The sequence below is a fragment of the Hippopotamus amphibius genome, chromosome 5 (genome assembly GCF_030028045.1).
Source record: "Hippopotamus amphibius kiboko isolate mHipAmp2 chromosome 5, mHipAmp2.hap2, whole genome shotgun sequence".
NCBI lineage: Eukaryota > Metazoa > Chordata > Mammalia > Artiodactyla > Hippopotamidae > Hippopotamus > Hippopotamus amphibius.
The window spans coordinates 27,063,793-27,079,608 of record NC_080190.1 but is presented as its reverse complement, the minus strand read 5'-3'; the positions used below and the strand labels follow the sequence as shown (position 1 = coordinate 27,079,608).

At 44.4% G+C, this 15,816-nt stretch overlaps 1 protein-coding gene across 3 annotated transcripts in view; it reads left to right on the top strand.

Moving 5' to 3' along the window:
- PDCD11 (programmed cell death 11) overlaps positions 1-15,816 on the top strand; it is a 43,020-nt gene that overhangs the window by 3,628 nt on the left and 23,576 nt on the right. For all 3 annotated transcript variants that reach the window (XM_057735503.1, XM_057735505.1, XM_057735504.1), the window contains exons 4-15: positions 822-989; positions 2,443-2,604; positions 4,057-4,180; positions 4,685-4,866; positions 9,049-9,156; positions 10,412-10,618; positions 11,173-11,297; positions 11,479-11,539; positions 12,184-12,330; positions 13,672-13,923; positions 14,471-14,605; positions 15,407-15,601. In XM_057735503.1, the coding sequence (XP_057591486.1) occupies positions 822-989; positions 2,443-2,604; positions 4,057-4,180; positions 4,685-4,866; positions 9,049-9,156; positions 10,412-10,618; positions 11,173-11,297; positions 11,479-11,539; positions 12,184-12,330; positions 13,672-13,923; positions 14,471-14,605; positions 15,407-15,601 (1,866 nt within the window). The remainder of the gene's footprint in view (positions 1-821; positions 990-2,442; positions 2,605-4,056; positions 4,181-4,684; positions 4,867-9,048; positions 9,157-10,411; positions 10,619-11,172; positions 11,298-11,478; positions 11,540-12,183; positions 12,331-13,671; positions 13,924-14,470; positions 14,606-15,406; positions 15,602-15,816) is intronic.

The following is a 15,816-nucleotide window of genomic DNA, read 5'->3' as shown; positions in this document are numbered from 1 at the left end:
GCTATGTTTTTAGTTTTTCTCGTTAGCTGCTGAGTCCCTCATCTTGCTGATGTCCTCTTGGAACTCGTGTTTTAGTAGACTCATAGGTTAGCACTGGCAATAACTTTAGCAATCATTCTAATCCTATCCTTTCATTTCATAGATGTGGAAACTGTCTCAGAGAAATGACAGTCTTATTATGTTCCTTAAATTCTTAGATACCTCTGATACATGTTAGTTGTAAAAAGGAAAAAAAAAGTCAAATGATAGTGAAGGGAAAGATACAGATTCAGCCTGCAGAAGCATTTTGTTTGTCCTGTGTGCTGCTTAAGAAAATAATTGTTTAAGTTGGTGCCAACATTAGAAAACTAAAAAATTTTACATGAAAATGTGATTTACATAAGATAGCTTCTTGTAAAAATCCGAAAGTGCTGACGATACAAGGTTGCACTCCCTCATGTTTGTAAGTGCACAGAGCTGAATAGTGGGTGCACCCTTTAGGCCTGGCATGCACACTCCACACTGCCGTTGTATCTACTGGCCTGTGTCCTGCATTGGGTTACCTGCCAGGTGTTTGAGTTTGAGTCCTTTGGAGTAAAGGAAAAGGCAAGAGTGCCCTCCAGCACCCTCGTGCTGTAAACACTGTTGTATAATTTCGATCTTTCATGGTGCTCAGTCAGATGTTTAATGAGTCTACTGACATGTACACGTGTCTCTCTTGTAGCTTTTATATGTCAGAGTTGGGACTAGAAGCCAGATTCCCACCTCCTCCCCCCCGCCCCCCAACCTCCCCAATCATTGTTCTCATCCCTGTTGAACACATTTCACTCTTTCTCTTCTAGTCCCTGTGTGAGGGGATGCGGATTTTGGGTTGCGTGAAAGAGGTAAATGAACTAGAACTGGTGATTAGTCTCCCCAATGGCCTCCAGGGGTGCGTGCAAGTGACTGAAATCTGTGATGCCTACACCAAAAAGCTGAATGAGCAGGTGGTACAGGAAGAACCCCTGCAGGTAAGGGAAACCTGGATGAAATCTGAAACTGGAAATAAGTGGTACACCAACAGATGTAAAATGACAGCTTTGCTAAGTGCTAAGAAGGAAGGGTACAAGGTATCAAGAGAGTTTATAATAGAGAGTTTTTTTTCTTTTTTTCTTTCTTTTTTTTTTTTTAAATAAAGGGATTTTTGACTTAGCCCAGGATGCATAGAAGATTTGCCTGAGATGGGGATGCTTGAGTTGAGATTTGAAGGGTGAGGGTATGCTAGAGAAGGAAGGGAGGGAGATGAGGCAGAAGGAGCCTGGTGTGTAGCAGAAGGCAGCTACTGTGGCTAGAGCAGAGAGAGCAGGCGAGAGTGGTGTGGGATGGGGCTAGAGGGCTGGGTGGAGGCCAGACCGTGTGAAGGATTGATTTTCTAGAATCAATGGGAAACCCTTGACATGTTCTCAATGGGGTGGGTGCCACATAGACAGCACAGAGGGTGAATTGGAGAGGCATGAGTAGTTGTTTTAGAGACCAATTAGGAGGCCGTTGTCATAGTCCAGGCTCTGAGATTGATGGCAGCTTACCTTCAGGAGTTACTGAGGGCTGAGGAGGTACAGTCGGTGCCTAGTGATGAATTCCATTTGGGTGGCGAGCCTGTGGGAAGTGTCAGAGATGAGTTCTGTTGAGCATGGCCTGACAGTTGGCCATGCCATCCTGAGACAGGTTCCTGCCCTGAAAGGGGACCTGGATTGGGAGAGGTGATCATGATTTGATATTCCATTATGTTGAGTTTGAGGTACAGTTGAGACAATCAGTAGACAGGTGATTAGAAATATGCATGTGTGAGACTTCTTTGTATAGGTGGTGACTGAAACTATGGAGGGGGAAGAAGTTGCTTGGAGGGAGCACATACAGGGTGAAGAGACTGAAAGACTGAGCCTGGAGTAAATACTGTATTTTAGTTGCTGAATAAAAGGAGAGTTGCTGTCAGAAGAAGGTGCGGCCAGAGAGAGAAGAAAATCAGTTAATGAAAGGTCTTGGAAGCCGGGAGGAAATATTTAAGGAAGGAAGGAGCACCAGTGTTAAGTGCTTTGTAAAGGTCATGTGGACTTTTGGATTTAGTAACATGGAAGTCATTGGAGATTTTGTTGGGTGATCAAGTGATCGCAGATGGAACACATTGCAGTGAGCTGAAGAGTGAGTAGAAGTTGAGGAAGTAAAGACAGTAATTGTAGACAATTCTTTTGACAAGTCATTTTACATCTGCGCATTGTGTGGAGGTGTTTGCAGAACTTAAGCTGTAATCCAAGACTGTGACATGGGCACAGATTGCTTCCTTTGTGGGTGAGCAGTTACTCTCTTCATCTGCCTTTTGGGCTCTGTGGGATCTGAGGATGAGAAACCACTGAGCCAGGGCTGGGCGATGAATTCTCAGTTCAGGGGAAGGGTATGTGTCAGGTTTTTCTCATTTATCTTATGCAGGACCTGGTCAGCTTGCCTGAGCTCTTCTCACCTGGAATGCTGGTGAGATGTGTGGTGAGCAGTCTGGGCGTCACAAAGAGGGGCAAAAAGAATGTCAAGCTATCTCTGAACCCCAAAAATGTCAACAAAGTGCTAAGTGCTGAGGCCCTGAAACCGGGCATGGTATGTATCTGGGGCCAGGCAACGTGCCTTCTCCCTGTCCTGCCTCCTGGGGTGTGTCTAGGCTACCTTTCACTTTCAGCTTAACTGTTACTCCTGGGAGTGTGTCTTTTCCTGGGGGAAGGTCTCTAGGCTGCTTTGGGTACTTAACGGAAATTGAAGACTTGAACCTAATCCCATTAGCCTGGAGGGGAGAAAAGGAAAGCAAGTCCAAAGATTTGCTGGTAGGGAAAAAGAATGCCTCCAAGGGTGATAAGGAGTTCCTTGAAGTGCCTTCTTTACCAAGACTTCTTCACAGATTAAAGTCCTTTTGAAAGGCCACTGGCATTTGTAGGAAAGCTTGAGGGCTGCTCTCTGGAAGCCAGAGACAGGGTAGACAGGGCAGTTAGTCTGTCAGCCGTGCTACTGGTTGATCCACTACTGAATCTCCCAGTCCTGTGGAGGTTCAGGAGAAATGGGTCCCCGCTCAGCGCCTCCAAGTCAAGGAGGTACAAAACACATTCGGAAACTATATTCACGTAAGAGGAAGGAGATTAGTATGACCTTGGAACGTTTGATTAGAAGCGATGGAGTTTGGGCCAGGCCCTGAACGTTGGGTAGAATGGGGAATAAAAATAAGCCAAGTTGTAGGAAATTGACAAGTATCGAGAGGCTGCTGTTTGACAGGTGCTGTTTTAGACACTCTGAAGACATTTTCATAGCAACCCTGTGAGGCTGATAGGTATCCCTCTTGTACATTTGAGAAAATAGACTGAAAAAGGTTTAAGTGACTTAAGTGGCCAAAGACCAAATAACTAGTAAGTGTCAGAGCCAGATTTGAATGTCATAGTGCTTCCTGTGAAAGGTAAAGGATGTTGGCAAGATATTTTGGGGGGACATCTTGGAGGTCCTTAGAAAAGACGTGATGACAGCTGGAAGGGTAGTTCTGTATTCTCATTAGTCATGGCACTGGGAGTGTTGGCACTGCCAGGCTATCTGGTTTATCTCTCTTTGCATAACCTGGAAGTCTTTCCTATCTTTTGAAAATCCTCCAGGGGTGAGACCGCTCTCTGTCATTCCATTATTCAACTCCTCACTGTCTGGAAACCATAAGATCCTTCAAACCCTGGGAGAATTTTATCCTCTAGTGGGATTGAGGATTTTTTTCTTTTCTTCAAAAAAAATTTTTTTTTGAAGTATAATTGATGTACAATATTATACAAGTTACAGGTGGTATGTTATAGTGATTCAAAAATTTTAAAGGTTATACTCCATTTATTGTTATAATAAAATATTAGCTATATTCCCTGTGTTGTAGGGATTGAGGTTTAAAGTTAAAAGTGGGAGGATGTGTGGGATTATGGGATGATGTGTCGAGACCAATGGTGGAAACAGTCCTGGTCGGTAGTGGATGTGTGTTATGTGTCCCATGACCCTTGACTTTTGAACTTTTGGGAATGTTTTCTCTTCCTCCAGCTGCTCACGGGCACTGTTTCCAGCCTGGAAGACCATGGCTACCTAGTGGATATTGGTGTTAGTGGGGCCAGAGCTTTTCTGCCGCTGCAGAAAGCCCAGGAGTACATCCGACAGAAGAACAAAGGTGAGGGGAAGAAGAGGGACCAGTGCCTGGTAGTAATGTGGTATGTGTGGGGATTGTATTTAAATGCCACTTCGGTGAGTAACATGACAGAATGCTGACCCTGAGGTATGTTTGGCTTTGCTAAAGTCAACTGTTAATCTTAGATGATAGAAAAGGAAAGATGTGTGAAGGGTCAGAGAGTGGCAGTCTCACTAAGATCTGATGGACCAGTTTCACTTTTTCTCACTTAGAAGATTCCACTGAAATTTGGGCCCCCAGGGCCTCTGAACCAGCAGTCTCCTTCCTTGTTGAGGTTTTCATATTTTTGTGTGGTAGTTAATTCTAGATCAGTTAGGGTCATTTCACTCGCTGCTCGTAGTTGGTCCCTTAGAAACTGGGAATACGGGGAGTATTGCACGGTAACTGGGCAAGTAAGCCATGATTCTTTCAGGTATCACTCTTTTGAGCCCAAGTTAAAAGCCCTTCTCATAATAGGTATTTTCCCTTTGGGGGCTGGCCTTGCAGGTGCTAAACTGAAGGTGGGTCAGTACCTGAATTGCCTTATTGAAGAGGTGAAAGGCAATGGAGGCGTTGTTAGCCTGTCTATTGGTCACTCAGAAGTTTCTGCTGCCATTGCTACTGAGGAGCAAAACTGGACCCTCAATAGCTTGCTACCAGGACTGGTGCTCAAAGCCCAAGTACAGAAGGTAAGCCATTCATTGTTACTACTATTTTCTAAAGTAAAAGGAATTTTTATTTGAGTAGTACATGCACACAGTCTAAAATTGTGTGGTCCAGCAGGGTAGCCCCTGGTCCCATGTGACCATTAAGCACTTGAAATGTAGCCAGTACCGCATATTAAAAATAACATTTTGCCTATATTGGCAAAATACAAACTAAATAAACTATTTTAAATAAACTATTAAAATAAATTTCAGCTGTTTCTTTGTAGTTTTTACAGTGTTAAAAGTTAAAATTACGTATGTGGCTTATATTTCTCTTGGACAGTGCTGATCTAAAAGATCAATTGGTATTAAAAGGCTTATAGTGAAGAATTCTCATCCCATCTAACCCCCGTCTTTAACTCTTTTAGCTTATCTTTTTTTTTTTGCTGTGCGCGGGCTTTCTTTAGTTGCAGTGAGTGGGGCTACTCTTCGTTGTGGTGGGCGGGCTCCTCATTGCCGTGGCTTCTCTTGTTGCGGAGCATGGGCTCTAGGCACGTGGGCTTCAGTAATTGCAGCACATGGGCTCAATAGTTGTGGCTCACGGGCTCTAAAGAGCGGGCTCAATAGTTGTGGCACACGGGCTTAGCTGCTCCATGGCATGTGAGTCTTCCTGAAGCAGGGGTTGAACCTGTGTCCCCTGCATTGGCAGGCAGGTTCTTAACCACTGCACCACCTGGGAAGCCCTAGCTTATCTTGTGAAATTTACCTCTGTATTTCCAAGTAATAAGGTTCTGCTGCATCTTGAGGCGTTGAGTTTTAACTCCTTATCAAAGTAGATGAAGTTTTGGCTCTTATCCTTCCCTTCTCCCAGCCTTTCAACAAACATGTATTAAAATTTTGGTTAAACCATTATTCAGTGGTTTAAATTATTATGACTATATAAATATTATTTACTTGCCTAGCTAGGTAGTATAATTTGTTTCATGAGCAGCTTTTTTTCCTGGAGTTGATAATCAGCTTTGTTTTTGTCATTTGCTGAATTCTCTTCCTACCTATCACTGTTTGTTCATACATCCCGTAATTATTTTTCTGTCTCTATTTTCTGTGTTTTCAAACCCTTTAAATAATCTTTGTTACTTTTTTTTTTCCCCCAGCTGGAGCCCCTTTTACTGTCATCCAACTCCATTCTGGACTGGTTGCTCTGTAGGGTCCCTTTCCCTGTCATCTGGATCTTTCCCCACTCTTCTATATTGGATAGAACCTTCTTTGATTCCATGTATTCCTCTTTTTTGGTTTACTCACTCATTTTATTGTGTCACATTCTCCAGAAGCATCCTCAGAAAAGCACATGGGAGGGTAATTTCTTGACCTAATGTGTCTTGAAATTCCCAAGCCCACTCCCAGGTTCAATGATTCACTAGGAAGACTCACAGGATCAGCATATAGTGGTCCTCACAGCTGTGACTTATTACAGTGAAAGGAGGCAAAGCAAAATCAGCAAAAGGGAAAAGGCCCATGGAGTGAAGTCTGGAAGAAACCAAGCACAAGCCTCCAAGAATCCTCTAACAGTGGAGTCACAAAGAGTGTATTTAATTCCTCCAGCAATAAGTTATGACAACACATGTGAATATTGTCTGCCAGCAAAGCTCGTTGAGGGTTTTTATTTGTGGCTGGTCACATAGGCACCCTCTGCCTGGCATGTACCAAAATTCTGGACTCTTAAGAAATTCGAGTGTTTAGCATAAACCATATTGTTTGCACAAATAGTTTAGGTACAATAAGCCACTCAGTTCTGAAAGTGGTGGGAACCCTCTTGAGGTCTAAGTTCCCAGACACCAGGCCAGGGCCAGCCTCACAGACATGGTTTTTCAAGGAGTGTAGTCTCAGGCCTGCTGTGTTAACTCTTTTCTGCACACCTAGTATATCTGAAAATATCTATATTCTGCTCTAACATGTGATTGGTAGTTAATCTGGGGTTAGAATTCTGGGTCCAAAAGAACTCAGAATTTTGAAGTCCTTGTTCCCATTGAAAAGTCTGATGTTATTTTGATTTCATTTCCTTTGTATGTTCAAGGATCTTGTCTGATCCCTTTCATTTTAAAATTTCACAGTGTTGTGCTTTGATATGACTATCCATTTATTTGTGCTGGATTCCTATAATCCAGAAATGTAGATCCTTAAGTCCTAGGAAAGTTTTTCATATTACTTTTTTTTCTTCCAATTTTTAAATTGAGATATAATTCACACATAGTAAGATTCACTCTTTTAAAGTGTACAGTTTAATGGTTTTTCAGTGTATTCACCAGGGTGTGCAGCTGTTGTTACTACTGCAGAACATTTTCGTCACCCCAGTAAGAAACCCTGTTACCCATAGGTTGTCACTCTCCATTCATTCCCTTCCTCGAGCCTCTGGCAAGCACTAATCTACCTTTTATCCCTAGGTTTGCCTGTTCTGGATATTTCATATACATAGAACCACACAATATATGGCCTTTTATGTCTGGTTTCTTGCACTTAGCATGTTTTCAAAGTTCATCCATGTTGTAGCATTTATCAGTGACTCATTCCTTTTTATGGCTGAATAATACTCCGTCGTATAGCGTTGGTAGACATTTGGGTTGTTTCCACTTTTGGCTGTTATGAATAACACTGCTATGGAATTTGTGGACAAGTTTTTGTGGGGACATATGCTTTCATTTCTCTTGAGTGTATATCTAGGAATGGACTTGCTGGGTCATATGGTAACTCTGTGTTTAACTTTTTTGAGGAACAGCCAAAGTGGATGTGACATTTTACATCCCCACCAGCATATAAGGGTTCCAGTTTCGTCATATTCTCACCAACATTTCTTTTTCTTCTTTTTATGGTAGTCATCCTAGTGGGTGAGGGTGTGAAGTGGTATCTTGTGATTTTGATTTGAATTTTTCTAATGATTACTGATGTTAAGTATCTTATCATGTGTTTATTGGCCATTTATAAATCTTTGGAGAAATATTGAGTAAGAAGTCCTTTATCCATTTAAAAGTTAGATTATGTTTTTATTGTTTTGGTGTAAGAGTGCTTTGTATATTCTGGATACTAGTCCCTTATCAGATCTTTTTAAAAATTTTAATATAATTTTCTTTTCTTTTTCTAGAACTTCTATTAGTATGATGTTGGACTTAGTGGATCAGTTCTAATTTTCTTATTTTTCCCTCTCTTCTTTGGTTTGGTACCTGCACGTATTTGTCTGTATCCTACCTCTGGGAAAGTCTCTGAACTTAAACTTCCCATTCTCTACTAAGTTTTTGTTTTGACTGTCATCATGTTAGGAGAGAGGCACTAAAAAACTGCTGGGAAGCCTGTGTGCCTGGGCGGGGCTTGCTGACTGGCTGACTTCCCTGTCAGGGTCAGGAACTAGCGGACTGTCTTTGAGCAGCCTGAAGATGTCACTGTTAGAAGTCTTCTCTGGCATATTAGATTTCTCTAGAAAGGATCTACTAACACCCAGTTTAGGAGGATATAAGCCTGGCTGCCCAAGACCTAGATGGCAGAAAGGGGCTGGGGGTCTCCATATCTGTATCTGTATGATATTCAGAATTTTTCTTAAATCACATTTTTATGGTTTGCACTATTCCTGTGTTTTGAATGTGGTACAGTTTCCCAGAGAATAACGCTCCCGTTTTCTATGGAGGTGGGAGCAGGTCGTACCCTCTAGTTTGAGGAGAGGCCCCAGGGAATCTGACTAGTTTCCCTGATTTCAGTTGCCTGCCTCCCTGCTCTCTGTTGAGGGGCTTGTCACCCCTCCTGCCTTAGCTTTGCGGGGCTCTGCAGGGTGGATCGCTCATGGTCAGCACCTCCCTCTCGCAAGCATGTGAGTTTTTACCTTCTTAGTCTGAGCACAGCACCAAGTGAGCAGCAATTTGTCCCAGTTGTCAGGCCAGCAGTTCCCCGAGGATCTTTGTGCAAAGCGCCTTCCATCCCATTGGGAAATCCCGAGGGTGAAGGATTGATGTCCTCTCAGCCTGGAGGGGCGGTGAGCTTACTGAATGAAGGAACAGCCAGTGCCAGGAGTTGTGCTGCCACTTCATTTTATGGGAAGAAAGGTGATAAGGGTTAGCCGGGGGAGGAGAGACATACAGTTACCGTGGAAAGTGTGGCCTTGAGTGCTCAGTGTGAACAGTCTCTCTCATTCCTGGTTCCTTCGGAGAGATGTTTTTCATTACTGGTTCTGTTTATTTCTAGGTGACTCCACTTGGCCTTACGCTAAAATTCCTCTCGTTCTTCACGGGCCTGGTTGACTTCATGCACCTGGACCCTAAGAAAGCCGGAACGTATTTCTCAAATCAGCCAGTAAGAAATGTTGCACTTTTCTCGTCTTGCTTTCAGTTGTATGTCAATCAGCGGTCCAGTGTCACAGCTGCTGCAGGCAGGTCCTGGGACTGCATATGTACAGGTGTCAGAGAGGCGGTGAGGGGAGTGAAAAATGTGGAAGAACCACAAGAAACTGGCAGTGGTTATTTCTGGGGATTGAGATTAGAGAAGGAGCCTGTGGAGAAGACGGCAGCTTGTAGTTTTTATTTCATACTCTGATTTTTTTTTCTTGATAATGAATCTTTTGCTTTTATAATTTAAAGTGTTCTAGGAGAGTGTTTAACAGAGAACAAGATATGTGTTTAAATAGACAAATATAATTTAAAAAGTGCTATTATATAGATTCAATTTTTTTCTTTAAGAACTTTTATTGAGATACAATTGACATATGATAAACTGCATATATTTAAAGTGTACAATTTGATATTTTTTTCTTGTTTAGTAATGTATATATGGCAATCCCAATCTGATTCATCCTATAGATTCAATTTTTGAAAAAAAAAAAAAACTTAAAAGAGTACACCTGGTTAAAATACTGGCTGATAATGCAATCGGGTGTTAGTGGTTAAGTCTGTGTGATTTTTCTACCCTTATCTAAATACTCAAACTTTCTACAGTGAACATGGATGTTTAGGGAGAAAGTCCCAATAGGTGTTAATCATTGTTTTTTATTAAAAATCCTAAAATGATTTATTTTTTGTTTTTAAAAGTAATGCATACTAATAGAAGCTAGAGAGACTTTGTTGGGTTTTTTGTTGTTTGTTTTATTTTTTTAAATAAAAGTAGGTTCTCCCACCATCTAGTGATAATATTGTTAATTTTTTGGTGAACCTCTTTCTAGTAATTTTTTTCTTCTTGTAGTCTTAGGTGTCTACAGAGCTGAGACATTTTACGTGCTATGGCCTTGTGATCAGAGCAGGCTTTTTCTGGTGTTTCAGATGCCCTTCTGATACAGTGATGCTGGTGCCCAGCTCCTGCTGCATGTGCATTGTTAGCTTCATGGTGTTGAGGGGACCCTGGTATATGTTTTCCTGGCCTCGCGCAAGCGTTGATTCAGTCACAGTTCCTCTGGGACACTCTGAATTTTCTGCGTGCTGTTTGCAGGAGCTGATTTTAGTACTTACATCCGTAGCTTGGTCAGCACATGGAGAGTCTTGACCCTTGAAAGTCTGCTGCAGGCCTCCTTGTCTCTGGTGTGTCTCAGCCTGCTCATCACGCCCTTTCCCTTGTCTAGGTGCGGGCCTGCGTCCTCTGCGTCCATCCTCGGACCAGAGCTGTGCGGTTGAGCTTGCGCCCCGTCTTCCTGCAGCCTGGGCGCCCACTCACCAGGCTCTCTTGCCAGCAGCTGGGAGCTGTGCTTGATGATGTTCCTGTCCAAGGCTTTTTCGGCAACGCCGGGGCCACCTTCAGGCTGAAGGATGGGGCTCTGGCCTATGCCCGGGTAAGGAGGCTCTTCGTTTCATCAGGATCTTATCACCAGATGGCCTCTGGGGACACCAAATTCTTTTCTGCTTCCTTCATCCCTGGGTATTATCCTATTTTTGAATTTCCCCAAACGTAGCAGATAGTTCATAAGGACTAGAACAAGGTCCGTTCGTTTGTTATATTAGAGTGCCTTAAAATTGACTTGGCTTAATTGATACCTGGTTGATGGTAGGTACAAGAATGAGTTAGGATCTACACCAGGGCTTGGGAAAGTTTATATAAATGAAAGAACACGGCTGTATTCCAGTCAAACTTTTACTTACAAAAATAGGCACTTAATCGTGAGCTGTAATTTATCGACCTATGATCTAGACTGTTCTCTGACTTTATAGAGATTCTGTGAGAGTGAAAAGCAGTTCTTTACTTAGAGCAATTATTTTAACAGGTAATCAGAGTGCTGTTTTTATGGTAGGTGATAAATGTACTGAGTCATCTCCATGTCTGATTTAACATCTGATTGCCTCAGATCTGTTGCCTCTGGCTGGTCCTTAATCACTTGGTACTTTGTAGCTCAGGCAACTCTCCAATTCTAAGAAAGTCTTCAAACCTGAGACCTTCAAGCCAGGGAACACTCACAAGTGTAGAATCATCGACTACAGCCAAATGGATGAACTGGTTTTGCTCTCTCTGCGGACGTAAGTCTGTCACTAACTTGCGTGGGTGTAGAGCTGTGCTTCTGTGTGGGTGCACATGCGCAGTGTCTCCTGGCCTTGCTTGGGGAGGGTTTCTTTTCTTGTCAACATCATTTTGGTAGCCCTGGATTTTAGGTAGCCTCTGTCCTAAGTTATTTAATCTTGTATTTGCCTTTTGTTCTAGGTCTGTTATTGAAGCTCAGTTCCTTAGTTATCATGACATCAAACCTGGGGTCTTGGTAAAGGTAAGACCTCAAGTATGTAATTAGACACTCCTCCACTGAACCTTCAGACAGTCTTCAGTTCACAGGTTAACTGTCAGCTCGTTAGTCCTCATGTGAACACATTTAAAGTCATGTTCCTTCCTTTTGCCTGCTAACTGGGATTTCCTTTTCTTCCCTTGGGTAACTTGTAATTAATTTCAAGGTAAAGTCTTGCACCCCACTGCACAGAGGCAGAAGGTCATCAGTCCTGGGATTTCATGGTGTATATTAGACCAGATCAAAAGTTAGTTCTTTGATAACTGAGCCACCTAGAATATTGGTAAGAAGCCAGTTGCCTCTCTTGTCCAATCACTTAGCCCCAATTGAGCAGCCCCCTTTTATATGTAGAGTTCATTCCTTAGGAGACATAGTCCTCTCTGTTGGAGAATGAACTTGTAAGGCAGCTAGGAAGAAGATGCTCACACAGAAAGATGTGAAGGTTCTTATAAATAAACCCTACTGCATCCAGATCACTGTGGGGTGTGTGCTTTGCCCCGTGAGATCTGGAAGGCACAGTTACCCCACAAAGCTGAGCTTTGCAAAAGAGGTGTGTGAGATGCTTTGTTGTAAGAAGTGTAGGAAAGATACTCTTAAGGCATCATGGCATCTTTTCCTTGGACTCTTAGGGCAAAGTGATGACCATAAAGCCATATGGGATGCTGGTGAAGATGGGCAGGCAAATGAGAGGCCTGGTACCTCCCTTGCACCTGGCCGACATCCTTATGAAGAATCCAGAGAAGAAGTACCACATTGGGGATGAGGTCAAGTGCCGGGTGAGCCTCCTGAAGGGTTGCTGGTGGGGTTTGGACCAGATGGGAAGAGAGCAGTGCTTCTCAGCTGAAGTGTCTGCCTTTTTCCACAGAGTGACTGCATAATATCTGCAGTGCTGTGCCTAGCATTGGGAAGAGAAAACTGGGTCCCTGCTCTTGACAATTGTGTGGTATAATTGAGAGTTAGAATATCCATACATAAAGAGAACAGGCCATGTGGTTTGGTGCAGGCTATGTGGTGTGGTCATATCTCAGAATGGGGAGGTGAGGGTAGGCTGGGGCAGCAAGAATGATGGCTATTCCGTGATGGTCAATAAGATCAATAGCAGCTACCACGTGACATGTATTCTGTGCCAGTCGCTGTGCTAGGCGCATCATAACACGCCTTATTTCTTTTCATCCTTAAAATGGGCCTGTGGAGGAAGTACTAGTATCCTCATTTCGCAGGTGGGGAAATGAAAGCTTAGGAAAGCCAGGAATCTTGCCCAAAGTCACACAGCTAATAAATGGCAGAACCAGCTTTCAGATTGAGCTCTCTGTGACGATAATGTGTTCTAGATTTCTGGCAGAGGTGGGGCTTGAACTGGAAGGGATGGGTAGGATTTGGAAGGTTGACGAGAAGCAGGGGTTGTGTCAGGCACAGAATTAGCCCAGACAAAGCTGCCAGAACTTGAGTGTTTTATAACAAAGGTTTGGATCCCTTTGTTATAAAGGGATTATAATCTTCACAGAGTTGTGAAGATTAAACGTGATAATACACAGTGCTTAGGGCCTGGTGTGTGCACACTCACAATGTTAGATTTTCTTATTTTCACTTTATTTCATTATTGAGCCAGCAAAGATATTGAATTACCCATTGGTACAAAATTTTATAGTAGTGGGGTCAGGAAATTAGAGGAATTTCTCTGCCCTCAAGGCGATGACCTTTTGAGGAATGAAAAGTGTTCTGCTCTGTCAGTCTTAGTTTGTAGCTAGTACACAACAGTATTGAGGGGGTAAACTGGTTCCGTCATTCATTCTGTTAGACAAGATGCGGTGGTCCAGGAGGGAGAGGGAGCAAAGGCAGAGGAGGAGTGACTGACACAGGACTCTCTGGAGATGTGGTGGGATGAAGAGTGTTGCTCTAGGCCCAGGAGGGGACTTATGGGAGGAAGAACATTTGAAATAGAGAGGAATGTTAGGTTGTCATCCAGCAGGAAGCAGGGACGGTCTGCGGCTGTTATTCTCAGAGGGAAAGAGGTAGCAGGTTTTTAGGGACTGACCATGGCTCTTGGGGGTTGCAGAGACCAGCTCAGTGGCTCTCTGTAATGGATGACTTGGTGACGGCTAGTATCCTTTCCCTAGGTTTTGCTTTGTGACCCTGAAGCCAAGAAGCTGATGATGACCCTGAAGAAAACCCTGGTTGAGTCCAAACTTCCTGCCATTACCTGCTATGCCGACGCCAAGCCTGGTCTGCAGACACACGGCTTTATCCTCAGGGTCAAGGACTATGGCTGCATTGTGAAGTTCTACAATGACGTGCAGGGACTGGTGCCCAGGCATGAACTCAGTGCCGAGTATGTCCCTAACCCAGAGAGTGTCTTTTACACTGGCCAGGTAACCCTTCCCCTGGACAGGATCCTAACCTTGGTGACCCCTTCAACACAGATTTGAAGGCGTAGGAGGGCTGCTTTTTAAGGGATACGAAAGAGTGCATGTGTGGTAGTGGGCCTGAGCCAGCTCAGCGGAGGAGATGGGACGGGACAGAGAGAAAGCCTCAAGAGGGGGCTCAGTGGAAGCTGGCAAACTAACGGAACTTAGGCCCTCAACCTAAAAGAAGTTAGTCCTCACCTATAATACGCTAGCATCCCTCACTCAGAAACTGTTCTGAGGCTATAACCACAAGGGGGCACTGCTCTAAATCTAGTGAGTCTGGGTCTCTCTGGGAAAAATAATTTTTTAAAACTTGGGACTATACCCCAAAATTCATTCATGTCTTTTTTTCACCCAAAAGGCAGACTTGTGGGCATTTTTGTGTAGCTCTCAGTACGTTTCTTTTCACTGCCTTCTGATCTGATTCAGGGCCTTGGTGAATCGCCCAAGGCTTCTGGTGCTGGCAGGGGACACCTCTCTCCAGGGCCAAGCAGGTATGGTTTCTCACCAGGTGGTGAAGGTTGCAGTGCTGAACTGTGAGCCGTCCAAAGAGAGGATGCTCTTGTCCTTCAGGCTGTCAAGTGATCCGAAAAAAGAATGTGTGGGACACAGTCAGAAGAAAAAAAAAGCCATTAATGCTGGGCAGGTACCTGGACTTCTCTAAATTATTTTATTTTATTTTATTTTTATTTTATTTTAAAAAATAATTAATGTGGTTGCATTGGGTGTTTGTTGCTGCATGCGGGCTTTCTCTAGTTGTGGAGAGCTTCATTGTGATGTGTAGGCTTCTCATTGCAGTGGCTTCTCTTGTTGCAGAGCACGGGCTCTAGGCTTGCGGGCTTCGGTAGTTGTGGCACACGGGCTTATTTGCTTTGCGGCACGTGGGGTCTTCTCGGACCAGGGATCAAACCCATGTCCCCTGTATTGGCAGGCGGATACTTAACCACTGTGCCACCAGGGAAGTCCCCAGACAAATTATTTTAGTTACAGCGACAGAGAGCAGGGTGTCACTGACAGGTGTGATCCTGGAACTCTTGGAGGGGAAGATCAGGGGAGGTAGATAGGATTCCGCTGTGTGTCAGAGCAGATGGACTGTCTAGGAAAGGAAAGTGCCGTCACGGCATGGCTTGTCAGCGGTGTGCTGCTGCCCTCTTTCCTCTCTGGTCCCTAGGGCCAGCCTGCAAGACTGTCTTTCTTTTGGGACCCAGTGGAGGGGCTTGGGAGAGGAGTGACGTGAGCACCAGATGGGTCCTGCTGTACGTGAGGGTGTGTGGGCCTGCTGGGTCTTTGAGGGCGTCAGGTGGAGAGTGGGAGAAAGCTGCTTCTCTGGTCTCGACCTCAGTCATCCCTGGTGCTGGAATTTGATGGCTCTGATCTCCACCTGACACACATGAGTTGCTCTCTGCGCAAGACAAGGATATTTTTTGTCTTTCTCTTCCCTGGGTAGTTGGTGGATGTGAAGGTTTTAGAGAAGACCAAAGATGGGTTGCAGGTGGCTGTCCTGCCCCACAACATCCCCGGCTTCCTCCCCACGCCTCATCTATCAGACCACGTCACCAACGGCCCACTGTTGTATCACTGGCTCCAGGCAGGCGACACCCTGCACAGAGTCCTGTGTCTGAGCGAGAGTGAGGAGCATGTTGTATCCTTTACTGGCCTCTGGGGAGCCACAGAGGTGGAGGTGGGGGAGGTGTGGGCCCTCGGGGGGGGGGGGGGGTGCTGGGGAACTCTGGGTCAGGCTCTGCTCTTAGTTGAAGACTCCACGGGGAAGAAGTTGGCCCTCTGACTCCAGAAATACCTCCATAGAACCAAACCCGTGGGCCAGCCTGCACGTTGCCTCTATTCCCTTGGTGGGAA